Source organism: Cannabis sativa, chromosome 1, assembly GCF_029168945.1.
Source record: "Cannabis sativa cultivar Pink pepper isolate KNU-18-1 chromosome 1, ASM2916894v1, whole genome shotgun sequence".
Lineage (NCBI taxonomy): Eukaryota > Viridiplantae > Streptophyta > Magnoliopsida > Rosales > Cannabaceae > Cannabis > Cannabis sativa.
In genome coordinates, this window is record NC_083601.1 from 29,697,035 (window position 1) to 29,711,048 (window position 14,014).

General features: G+C 33.1%; 1 protein-coding gene and 1 non-coding gene across 2 annotated transcripts; both read left to right on the forward strand.

The window, feature by feature from the left end:
• The first annotated feature begins 2,720 nt into the window (after positions 1-2,720).
• Positions 2,721-2,827, forward strand: LOC133033784 (small nucleolar RNA R71). Its single transcript, XR_009685847.1, has one exon. It is a non-coding gene; the product is annotated as a small nucleolar RNA R71 (small nucleolar RNA).
• A 4,160-nt stretch (positions 2,828-6,987) lies between these two features.
• On the forward strand, positions 6,988-8,283 carry LOC133032923 (transcription repressor OFP13-like). The gene has a single exon (XM_061107399.1). The coding sequence runs from the start codon at positions 7,179-7,181 to the stop codon at positions 8,094-8,096; it is 918 nt and encodes a 305-aa protein (XP_060963382.1). The 5' UTR covers positions 6,988-7,178; the 3' UTR covers positions 8,097-8,283.
• Positions 8,284-14,014: the final 5,731 nt, after the last annotated feature.

The window sequence follows — 14,014 nt, forward strand, 5'->3', positions numbered from 1 at the left end:
CCGCATGACCCAAAAAGCTTCGGACTCCCTTCACTGAAATTGGAGGAGGCAAGTTCTCAATTGTAGATACTTTGGCTCTGTCAACCTCAATACCTTCTTTTGAGATTTTATGTCCCAGCACTATTCCTTCTGTAACCATGAAATGGCACTTTTCCCAGTTCAGCACCAAATTAGAGTCTTCACATCTTGCTAAAACCAACTCCAAGTTACTCAGACATTGGTCAAACGATGAGCCAAACACTGAAAAATCATCCATGAACACCTCGATGCACTTTTCTATTAAATCAGAAAATATAGCCATCATACACCTCTGAAATGTTGCTGGAGCATTACATAGCCCAAATGGCATTCGTCGAAAAGCAAAAGTACCATATGGACATGTGAATGTTGTTTTCTCTTGATCCTCCGGTGCTATAGCTATTTGGTGATACCCTGAGTATCCATCAAGGAAACAATAGTACTCTTGTCCTGCCAACTTGTCTAACATCTGATCAATGAATGGGAGTGGAAAGTGATCTTTTCTTGTGGCCTTGTTGAGTTTTCGGTAGTCAATGCAAATTCTCCATCCCGTGACAGTTCTGGTTGGGATGAGTTCATTCTTCTCATTCTTCACCACCGTCATCCCTCCTTTCTTTGGGACCACTTGGACAGGGCTCACCCATTTACTGTCTGAAATAGGATACGCTACCCCTGCATCTAACCACTTCAAGACTTCTTTTCTGACAACCTCCTTCATTGGTGGATTTAATCTACGTTGTGCATCAATGGTTGGCTTCACTCCTTCCTCCATTAAGATTCTATGCATTACAGTTGAAGGGCTGATCCCTTTAATATCTGCTAAAGTCCATCCAATGGCTTTTGAATGCTTCCTTAGAACCCGTAATAGCTTATTTGTCTCTACAGAAGATAGGGAAGAAGCCACAATAACAGGAAGTGTCTTATTTTCACCCAAATATTCATACCTGAGATGCTCTGGTAGGACTTTTAACTCTAGTTGAGGAGGCTTTTCAGTAGATGGGGTAGGCTTTGTTGGTATGACTCCTAACTCTTCGTAATATTTTCTATTCAGCGGTCCATAAGAATCGAGCCACATAGCATATTCAAAAGCTTCCTTACCATCTTGTTCTACCACCTCTTCTTGTACCAAAGTCAGATTAAGAGGATCTTCAGCATGTGTCTTTGTCTCCACCAGCTGGTCCACCACATCAATTGCAAAACAGTTGTCACTAGCTGTAGGATAGGTCATTGCTTTGAGTACATTAAATACAACTTCATCTCCTTGTACCCTTAGCTTTAACTCTCCTTTCTGAACATCAATTAGTGCTTTCCCTGTTGCCAAGAAAGGTCTCCCCAGGATGATAGGAACATTACTGTCTTCTTCCATATCCGTAACAATGAAATCACTGGGAAGATGAACTTGTCCACCTTTACTAACACATCCTCAATGACTCCTCTAGGGTGAGCTAGCGATCGATCTGCCAATTGAAGAGTTACAGTAGTTGGCTTTGCTTCACCTAGCTGCAATCTTTTGAACACTGACAAGGGCATTAAGTTAATACTGGCTCCCAAATCACATAGTGCATTTATCCCTTCAATTTTACCAATAGTACAAGGAATAGTGAAACTCCCTGGATCTCTGAGTTTTGGAGGGAGTTTCTTCTGTAGAATAGCGCTACACTCTTCAGTTAGAGCCACTGTCTCATAGTCTTCCATCTTCCTCTTCTTTGACAAAATTTCCTTCATAAACTTCACATAACTTGGCATCTGCTCTAGAGCTTCAGCAAAAGGAATGTTAATGTGAAGTCTTTTGAAGACTTCTAGAAACTTGGTGAACTGCTTGTCTAAGCTTGACTTTCTCAGCCTCTGAGGATAGGGTATCTTTACATGATGATCAATACTAATCGGTGGAGACTGTTGTGGTGGTCGGGCTATCGCAGCCTTCTCTCGCTTGTCGGTGTTGGTGCTCGGCACCGGTTGAGCATTTATTTCTACATCTACCTCAACTGGTTGTGGTAACTCAGGCCCATCATACTTCTTACCGCTCCTCAGGGTAATTGCCTTGCAGTTTTCTTTAGGATTAACTTCAGTGGTGCTAGGCAAATTTCCTTGAGGGCGGGTTGCTACCTGAGTTGCTAGCTGGCCCATCTGAGTCTGCAGGTCTTTAATTGAAGATCTAGTTTCAGTCATGAATTGGAGCAGTAAATCTGTCTGCAAACTAGAACTTCCACCAGAGGATTGCTGATTAAACTGTTGGTTCTGATTTCTTTGTTGGTAGAACCCACTATTTCTTCGGTTATTATTCTGGTTGAACCCATAATTGTTGTTGTTGTTGTTCTGTGAAAAATTCCCAATGGCCTTAGCTTCATCCATTGGCAAATCATCCACATCTGCTTGGCACTCCGAAAAGTGATGACTTCCTCCACATAACTCACAAACAATTTGGGCTTGCTTAGCTTGCCCTGCAATGATTTTAGTCAATGCCTCAACCTTTGAAATTTGTTAACTTTGTGATAGCATCGACTTCTAACACACCAGCTACTTTCTTGGATTGACTCCTTTCAGTTGGCCACTGCTGGTTGTTTAGAGCCATCTCCTCCAATAGATCATATGCCTCATTAGCACTTTTTCTCATAAAAGCTCCGCCAGCTGCTGCATCTATTAGAGTTCTAGTATTACCAACCAACCCGTTGTAGAAGTTGTGAACCAGCATCCACTTCTCTATACCATGATGGGGACACCTCCTGATCAGATCTTTAAACCTCTCCCAAGCCTCATGGAGAGATTCATTATCTTGTTGGCAGAAATTGTTGATTTCTCCTCTTAGCTTTGCAGACTTAGCTGGAGGAAAGAACTTTGACAAGAATTTTGTTGCCAGATCATTCCATGTAGCAATAGAATTCGGTGGCAAAGAATTCAACCAACTCTTGGCTCGTTCTCTGAGCGAGAATGGAAACAACCTCAATCTAATGGCATCGTCGCTAACTCCATTAACTTTAAAAGTTTCACAAAGTTCCATGAAGTTAGAGAGATGCAAATTAGGATCTTCAGAAGGGAGACCACCAAACTGAACTGAAGACTGCACCATTTGAAGGATGGCAGGTTTGATCTCGAAGTTGTTTGCATCCACTGCCGGTGGCCTAATACATGACTGCACTCCCGTCAGAGTAGGGAGAATGTAATCTCTCAAGCTACGGCCATTAGCTTGATCTTCCACAGCGCCTCCATTATTACCATTATTACGCCCATTGTTCCCAACATTATTGTTCACATTGGCGACCATGATTTCGATGTTTCGGCGATTCTTTGAAACTCTTTCTTGCCTCTTGTTCTTTCGATTCTTCCTGCAAGTTTTCTCAATTTCAGGATCAACTGGTAATATGACTGATTGTCCTTGACGGCGCATGCACTTAGGATTCCTGAAATAAATCAAGAAAATATTGCAAGAAAAAGGTTAGAAAAATCAGCAAGAGAAAATATACCAAAGTAGAAGTTAGTATAATTTTATGTAATATTAATCTTTAAACAATTCCCCGGCAACGGCGCCAAAAACTTGTTGCTATATTTTTAAACACTACGCAAGTATACGCAATCAAGTAGTAAATCTCACACAGGTGAGGTCGATCCCACAGGGAATTGGATTAAGTACCACTAAATTATACTTATGATTCTATTCGGTAAATCAAAAGCAATTATGAATTAAAAGCAGTAAAATATGAAAGAAAATTCAGAAAACTTAATAACACACTTTAAAGTTGAGCAAGATGAGGCAATAGGGAGGAGAATCCTGTTGTTGTTTACCCAAATTGTTAATGATTAATTACTAACCTATTCTTGGGGTGAATGACAGATTATAAAATAACCTAGCTCCTTTCAGATCTTCTAGATTCTAAATCACATGTTATCTAATTAATTCCTTAATTAAACTAACATGAAATCAGCATTAAGCAATAATCTACTCGTCACATAAGTCATGTAAATACTTTCGTTTCACATAGAACATCGATTATCTTAATTTTAGCATTCTCAATTCTCACTTTTCAGATTTTGAATTGAGATCATAGAGCATGCACAAGGTGATCAATCTTAAACATGAAATTAAACACAAATTAAGATAATTTCACACACACAAGAATTGAGGAATGGTAATTAAACATTAACTAGGAAAACATTAAACAACAATCATCATCCTCCCTAAATGGGAAATTTAGTTCAGAAACAAATCCATAACCATTCCTATAGCAATATTCAACATAAATAAATTAAAGAGGAATAAAGAAAAGAACTGTTTGAGGATGAATTCTGGATCTTCACTTGAATCTCTATGCTCTTCCTGCCGCTCTCAGCTGTGTTTTAGGGTTCCAAATCGCTCTCCCTGACTTCCAATCGCAGTTTTCTATTTATACTTAAAATTTAGGGTTCGATGGACGAAAATACCCCCGGTCCGTACGGGATCTCGCCGCGGCCATGCTTCCTCTCGCCGCGGCGAGAATGTGCCAAATTCAGCCTCTCTCTGTTTCTCGTATCTCGCCGCGGCGAGACTCTTCATCGCCGCGGCCAGATATGCAAAAACTCAAAAAATGAAGTTTTTCTTCGGCTCAGCACGTCTTTCAGTGAATTTCTGCACCCGAGACCTCTTTTACTCCAAAGAACCTGAAAACATAGAAAACAAGCGTAATTCTGTCCCAACACAGCTAAGAATGCACATAAATCGGATCCATAACATAGGCTAAAAATAGCCTAACAGTATCGGAGGACAATTTTAATGTTCGGTTGGTATAAATTATTTATATATTACACACCTATAAATAAGTCTCTTTGTATATTATTATCTTAGATTATTTAGAGAGGTCGTTATATATTATTATTATTATTATTATTACCACACGTTGGCATTAATGTCACACAAATGAGGTATAATGTTTATTGAATATTCTGTACATCCTAAATTTTAGATGAAACTATAAATAATTTATTATTATTCGTAAATAAAATGTGAGTAATGAAATGATATGTCTTAATAATAAGTAGTAGAAGAAGAAGAAGAAATATAAGAAAAACAAACTAAATTGCTAATTAATATACAACAAACAGTAACTAAAAATTTACTGTAAAAAAGAAAAGAAAAGAAAAGAAAAACTAGAAATCAATAGCCATAATTGACACACTGTAAATATTCATTTTAGTAGTAGAAATTGACCTTTTACATAGTGTTAATTAAATTACATCTAATATTTTTAGGTCTATTTTCAGATCGATCTAATTATATATTAGATGTTTGATTTTAGTATTTGATCTGATCTAATTAATTTCAGTCATCCAACCAACCTAATATCTATTATTGTAAACAAATGTGTAATTACACTGTATAGTAATTACATTGTATTTTAAAATACAAGGTATGTTTGGATATCAAGTGGTAATTACATGTGAATTCCTAATATCATGTTTGGCATGATAGTTAGTAATTACACAATAAATTAATATTATAATATTTAAAAATAAATTTTATCAATTAATAATATATAAATAAATAATAATCTCTTCATAAAATAAAGTCAAAACTATAACAATTTAGTAGCCAATATTTAAAATAATTTTTTTAAGACTATCTAATTGCTCTTGCGTTCTATATATTTTGAGCTATTATATCTCTAAAATTCAATATATATTGCTTGTCATAATCTGTTGGCCCGTCACCAGGTTCTTCATTTGAATCTGAATCAAAATCAATATTGTTCAAACTTTCACAATTTCCTATTTCATTTTCCATGTCCTCTTCGAAAAATTCATCATCCCAATTCCACTTGCGAATAAAGTTGTGAAGTACACAACATGCTAATATAATCCAACCTTATTTTTTGACGATTGATAGAAAAAGGGAAAGTCAATACATTAAAAATAATTAAAACATCATATCAATTAATTAAAATAATTTGAATTTATTTTTGGTATGTAATTACACTGTGTAATTACACCCAATTCTCATGGGGGTATGAGAATTGAAGAGAGTAATTGAGGCCTCCCAATTACTTCTAATTACACAGTTACTATGTAATTACATGGCCATACAAACACGTTAAACTGTGTAATTACCTCCAATTACATCTAATTTCAACTCCCAGGTGGCTTTCCAAACACGCCCTAAATGTATTTCATATATATTAATTAGTCTAATTTGAGTTTATTTAATATTTTAGATTTAATATTTTTTTTTTATTGGTCAATCAGATCAATCTAATATTTTGTATTTATTGAATTGGATAAAAACATTAATGTTAATTTTCATATATATTATAAATTACGTATAACATCAAAAAATCTAATTAAGTACTCATTCAAATTAAATGAAAACGCTAGTAATTAGTTTTATTAAGTGTTAGATGTATTGAATTTTTGGACACTCCGTCCAACATTCCATCTAATCTAATTACATATTTAAAAATAATATTCAATCTTATCTAATTATAATTAGATATCTAATATTTGGTGGTTGATTTAAATTAGATTGATCATATGCATCGAATTTTATCAATATATAACCACCCCTATATTCAACCATGCAATTAACCCGGAACTAAGATAAAACGTATATCACAAAATTGATGAGCGATTATAAAATCAGTAATGGTAATTTTAACATGTGGAATTAGTATTAGCATTCGTAAATAAATCGGTCAAATCCTTAAACATGTATATATATGTACATATATTTTAAGAAAGGTCAAAGAAAAGGTTTGAATATCTGGTAAACAACTCTTACCAATAACAGAAAGCAGTAATAAATATGCACAATTTTACACAATGAAAATATTTTTGTTAGTTTTTTTTAAAAAAAAATGAATGAACGAATGGAAAATGAATTAATGTTGACAAAAGTGATGGATATAGTAAATCACATTAAATTCCACAAAAAAAAAAAACTAAATAAATACACACACATGAAAGGTCCCACTTCTCCCATTTCCTTCCCATCTTCCTCCACTCTCTTCTTTAAATATTTATAAATATATACATATATAACACTCTCTCTCTCTCTGGAGCAAATGCTTAGTTAGGATCTCATTAATGCCAAACACCAACCCAAGAACCAAAAACCAAAACATTCAATCAAATTCCCCCAAAACCCTAATCCAAAATAATATATTATTCTTGGATTTTTCTTCCAAACAAAAAAAAAAATGGGCAAGAGAATGAAGCTCCCAACTTTTCTCTTCAAGTCCAGCAATAGTAATAGTAGTAGTAATACCAATAAGAAGGGAATTGAAAATCATCAAAACAACAAACATAACGGTAACACGTGGCGCCAATGGCCGTCATGTAACCACCCAAAAACCATTTCCTTTCGCCTTTCCGACGACATGTACCGTACGGTTAACTCCGTTTTCTTTGACTCAAACGACGTCGTTTCCACCCCCACTGCAGTTGTCGAAACCCCCGAGTCATGGTTCACCAACTCCTCCGAGTCAGCCAGCTTCTCTACCGAGTCGGAGGAATACTACGCCGGCGAGTCACTAGAGACCGTCGTCCGGGCCGCCCGTTCCGAGCGCCTTTTCTTTGAGCCCGGAACCTCCGACACCAGCTCGATTCTCGAGAAGACAAGCTCCGATGGTGGCTCCGGCGCCGTTGTTTGCGGCAGTTCTGGTTCCGGCGAGGCGCTGCCGTACAAGGAGAGCGTGGTTCTGGCTATGGAGTCTGACGATCCTTACGGAGATTTTCGGCGGTCGATGGAGGAGATGGTTGAGATTCATGGAGTTAAGGATTGGGAGTGTTTGGAAGAGCTTTTGGGATGGTATTTGAGGGTCAATGGAAAAAATAATCATGGGTTTATCGTTGGAGCTTTTGTCGATTTGCTCGTTGATATCTCCGGCGCCGGAGGGGATGGCGGCAACGGCGGTTCTGATGTTTGTATTAAAGAATCTGATACTTCTACAACGACGACGACGACTGCAGCGGCGACATCTTTCTCTTCGGCGGTTTCTTGTTTTTCAGTCAATTCGAATTCGAATTCTTGTACTTCGATAATGTGTTGTTCTGATCATATTAGAGGTGAGATTGTTAATGAGATTGATGAGGAAGAAATTAATTTATCACTCTAAAAAAATGACATTAATTTGCTAATTAACTAGATCATTAATTAATTAATTATTATTACTATTATTGTTTTTTTTTGTAAATTAGTAGGACTAATTATTTGTATAATAACCACAATTAATATTCATGTAACATTGAAACTGAAACTAATTGACCTTATAATATGATATTATGTACTCTTTTCTTTATGGACAATGAATTATATGATGATGTTTATTTTTTTCTTTTTTAAAATAGATATGATATTGGTGGAGTTCATAAATTATTTTTGTGATATTGGGTAGAAAAATTTACTTAGTGAAATCAATAAGATTCACAAATCTGTCATACACAATTTTTTTGGTACATATATAACGTTTTGTATTTTTTTAAATAAGGTACTCTTTTAATAGTGTAACTCTCTCAAACGGCATTATTTGCACACCAACCAATAATTTTTGTGTCATGTTGATGGCCCAATAAGCTTATTTATTAAGTTATGTTATATATATGATATTGGGATTGAATATTGATCTTGTACACATCCCCTTAAGCTAGCTAATAATAATAAATTATAATGTATAAAGAAAATCAAGTTCCTCCTTTCTCTGGCGGTACATGCATTGGCGAACAATTATTAATTACTTCACCACAAAAATTGGGTATTTAAGTTGAAAAAAAAGGGTCATCTTTTGGGAAGGCTGACCCTGACATATCAATATTACAAATAAATAATTAAAACTTTCTGAGCCAGCTCACATGACAAGATGATAAGACTTTCTCGCATCTGCTCAAATAAACACAAATCTGCTTAGAATAATAATATTGTCATATAGTTATACAACAATTATATGATACATAATAATAATATTATATTATATTTTTTATAGAGCTGGTATATACATAAATATATATGGTTCATGTTGGATCAATCAAATTTCAAGGTATGTTTTCTCACCCACCAATAATGGCGTGACACTGCCTGTTTTATAGTCTAATAATAAACTAATTTTATGGTAAGAAAAGTCAATTAATTGTGCATGGCATGTGAGAACTCTAAAATGTGCACGTAACAATTTATATAAGCTATACATTGTTAAATATATACACATAAGTAAATGAGAGTAATTAATTAAATAAATTTCATATTTTTTTTTTTAACTTTGTCATTTTTGCTGATCATGTATCTCATTCTCATATCAAAATGATAATGATTGTTACAATCTTACTTTATTTTTTCCCTACTCTTCATTTTCTTCAATAAGTTGTCCAAGTCTTCTCTCTCTCTCTCTCTCTCTCTCTCTCTCTCTCTCTCTCTCTCTCTCTCTCTCTCTCTCTCTCTCTCTCTCTCTCTCTCTCTCTCAATGTAAAAGAAACAGAGAAATTAAACTTGTTCAAAGTGTAGATAGCTAGTGTGCAAACACAACGGAAGACTAAAGTAAACAATAAAACATAGGAAAGAAGAAGAATATTAATGCTATATATTGATAGCTGAATGAAACTTTCAAAAATGTAAAAAGAGAAGGCATTAATTTGATCATATAAAAAGTTTTTCTTTTTACTTTTAGAACACACAACACGACACAAAGCACTTTGATCATTCCAACGAGCCTTCCTGTACACTACAAAATGTTCTTATATTAGTTACCGTTGTTATAGATACATAATTATTTAATTACTAATAATAATTTAGTTTTCCCTCAAGTACTACTATATATGCTCTGCTGTAAAATGGCCAAAAAATTTCTATAAAATCTGATGAGCTAATCTGAATACGAACGAAAAAACCAAACAATATATAGGAAATATTCTTATTACAAAAAGACATTCTCAATATATATACGAATATGTGTATATGTATATTCAATTAATATTATTAAAGTGTGAAAACTCAAACAATTATTGAGAAATATTATTGATTTTTTTCTCGATATGGCATTATCAAATCGTGGAACGGTGAAGGAACAAGCCAACTTCCAACTACTGTTCTTAAATAGTGTTCCATAATATTATATATATATGGGTCGTAAATATCATGAATCTTCTTGTGAAAGTGTGAAGAGAACTTTTCAGTTACAAACAAATACAGTCAAAAGAGTATATTACGATCGCAACTGTGATATATACTCTAATCTTTCAATTACTATACCTAAAAATAAATATGATACAATAACATTTACAATAAAAACCATTTTTCACCTTAGGAAAATCTATAAAATGGAAAAATAATAACTGTATTATATAAGAAGAAGAAAAAAAATCACAATGTACAAATATTTGTAAACTTATCAAAATACGGATAGAATTTTGTTATTATATAATTCAGTAAAGGTTTATTACAATTTTTTATTTAGTCACTTTATATTCTTTACAAAATTGTAAATAGAATATGTAGTTTTAAACTTGTAAAATTTCACGAATTTGAAAACGTACATTTTTTTTTTTTTTGAACAAACGAATGTATTATTTTACAAATTTGTAAACTTTTGTAATTAGAAAAATAAACTCCATAAAATTGTACCCGTTTTTGTATATTTGTAATTTTGTCAAAAGTTTGTAATATTTATATTGGGCTGGCCTATGAACATTTGAGCTCTATAATGAGGGGGTTTTTATACTACATACTGAAATTTTTAATTTTTTTTAACTTTTTTTTTGCTGTGTGGGTAGAATTTTTTCAAAAATACTTTATTATTTTTTTCTAAAAATACTGCGTAAGTTTTATATTGTGTACTGTGTTAAGTTTTTACTGTTATTCCACAATTGTTTTCTAATTGTTCTGCTTTGTTATTTTACGGTTATTTTATAAATGACAGTATTTTTGTAAAAAAATTCCGTATAACAGTAGTAAAATTATAAACTTTTGTCCAAAATCTAGTGTTTTTGTAAAAACCCCTTATATATAGGGATAATTAAATAAAACACTATTTTTTCGTAAAATTTTTATATTTAAAAATATTTTTTTTTATATTTTTTATAGTGTTCTATAAAAACAATAAGAAAATTATATAAAAAAAAAATAATAAGAAAATAACATCAAAATAATAACAAAAAATAACATATTGTTATACAAATAACAACAAATTAAGAAGAGTGTAACATAAAAATACATCAAAAGACCGTAAAATCATAAAAATCGTAAAAATATTTAAAATTGATCCGTAAAACTCTATTTGTGTAATTTTCTTTTTGTTATTTTTGTGTTGCTGAACATCGGGCAGGTTTACCGGGTTTCGGGTTGGCGGGTTTCGGGTTCATGGGTTTCGGGTTCAAAAAAATGAAACCAAACCCGGACCCGAATAGGGCACGGGTTGGCGGGTTGGCGGGTCACGGGTTGGCGGGTTTCGGTTGGTCGGGTTTAGCGGGTTGGCGGGTTGACCCGGTCAACTCAGTCAACTCGGTCAACTCTTTAAAAAAATTAATTTTTTATTCAAATAATTATTTTTTTTTATTTTTTTTATTTATTAAATTAAGCATATATAATATAACAATTTGTTCATAATATCTACTATTGAAGAAAAAATGCATTAATCAATCCAACCAACAAACAAACAACCTATTTATCAAAGATTCAAATCAAACTTCATATTCATGTTCATGAATCATGATAAAAGTGAAAACTAAAATATTTCAAAATACATACATATCCAATATCCATAGTCCATAAAAATCTAAAGTCCATATTATATATATAAAAATAGTAATAAGAAAAACATATATATAATATATTTATAAATTGGGTTGGCGGGCGGGTTCGCGGGTTCAACCCGAAACCCGGTACCCCTAAAATCTCAACCCGCCAACCCACCCGAAGGGTACCGGGTTGAACCCAACCCGCCCGAAACTTTTTAAAAAATTTTTTTTTGCGGGTTCACCAGTTCGGGTTCGGGTGGGTTGCTCGGGTTCGGGTCAAACCCGCTCAAAATGTTCAGCCCTAGTGTATTTCGGTAATTTTTTTTTTTTTTTTGTTATTTTTGTATTGTTGAAAAGTAATTCCTTATATATATAAAATATATTTATAATATTTATACATAAAATTGACACTTTTTTAAACTTTTAGAGTAGCGTTACCCACTAATTCGTAGGATCGGCCCATGCCTACTATACATGAATAAGTAAGAAAGAAAAGTTAGTGTTCAAGCAAAAACAAAAAAAGTTAGTGGATCTTAAACCATTTTGAGAGACTGTTTTAATTAGGTACGCTTATACTGTTTTTATTAGAAGACTGAACATGCACCTATGATAGCACTTAATGGTCTTGTGGGCAGATAGGAATAGGATAACCTTTTCCTACAAATTATTAGAAGAATGAACATGGAAAATTGATTAGATTTTGACTGGAGGGTTTTTTTTCATTATTATTTTTAATGAAAGACTTTTAGATAGGCCAGAACATAAAAACCGCTAAACCGTGGGAACTGCCTAACCCATTAGAATCTGCCCGTATGGAAACCGCCCATTAAAAACCCGCAAAAATTGGATTGGGTTGAATTTTAACCCGCTGTTTGGTGGGCGGGTTCAACCCGACCCGTAATATATATATATATTTTTTTAAATTTAATTTATACTACCTAGGCTGCCTATATTGAAAAACTAAAAGAAAAAAACCTAAAACTAAATAACCCTTTTCACAGCCGCTGCCCAACAAGCATCTAACTTTTACAGAGCAGTACGTAGTACTTAATAATTTGCCTGGTCTTATCTTAAAAAACAACAAGAAAGTGATGCACTTTATAGAACAAAAACAGTAAAAAGATATTCCAATTTATTGTACCTAAGTAAAAGAATATATTTTTATATCACAAAGAGGGAAAAAAAATAACACACACATCACCAATTTGCTAAGCTATTCTCAATATTGATGGTCTTTAAATTAAATTTGTGTGAGAATAACTATACATTTTTGTAATTCTACTATTTGTTCTTAAGAGCTTAATTAATTGGATAACGCCCAGAATCATAATAAAAGATTTTAAGAGCTTAATTAATTAAATTTTGACAAAATTTTGACATGTATATGTAATAGGAGACTCAGAAGAGATAAAAATAATGCATGTCATCATTATATAACTAGTTTAATTAAGCATCATTAACTTCCATGACAGAGTTTTAGTAATTAAATTAATATAATTAAATTTATCAAAAAAAAAAGTTAATTATTAGCTTTAACAAAATAAAGGTAATTTTAAACACATAATATATGGATTTGGGGTTTTTGGATGTGAAATAAAATAAAATTTAGAGAAGAAGATGAGGGTGAGGGCCCCACAAGGTTTGGCATTTGTGTATGGCTTAGTTCACATTTTGTTGGAGAGAACCCTACTACAAGTACTGGTGTCACTCTCAGTCTCACGGTGAGACGATTTTGGTACAACGAAAACAGCTAATTGGGCCCATTCTCACATGGATATCATATCAAACTCTTTTGGATGACCAATGGATCAACCCAAAAGCACAGACATCTACTGCCTACTACCACTGCTACCGGTACTATATAGCAATTCTATTATACTTTTAATAATATAATATGGTCCCAAACAAAACTCCTAACCCCAACTCCCAACAAAAGATAATCTTTAATATGTTATAATAATTTCCTACTCTTATTATTAACCTTAATATATTTCATCAAATGGATTAATGGTAGCCGTTGGATCAACTCTCCTTGTTTTTAGAACTACCAACATTATGTTTTGTCCCATTAGTTAATATTGGAATGTGTATGCAGTATTTAATCTCTTTTTATTAATTATATATGTATTGTTATTTCTTTCTGTTCATCACCTGTTTTTTTTTTTTTTTTAAGAACTAGAAACCATCAACCGCCCATATGGGACAAATTGTATATATTAAATATATATATATATACTTTTAAAGAGTATTAAAGTCATTACTCACGCTCATGCTATATTTAATTGGCTCGTACACTCACAAAATAATAGGT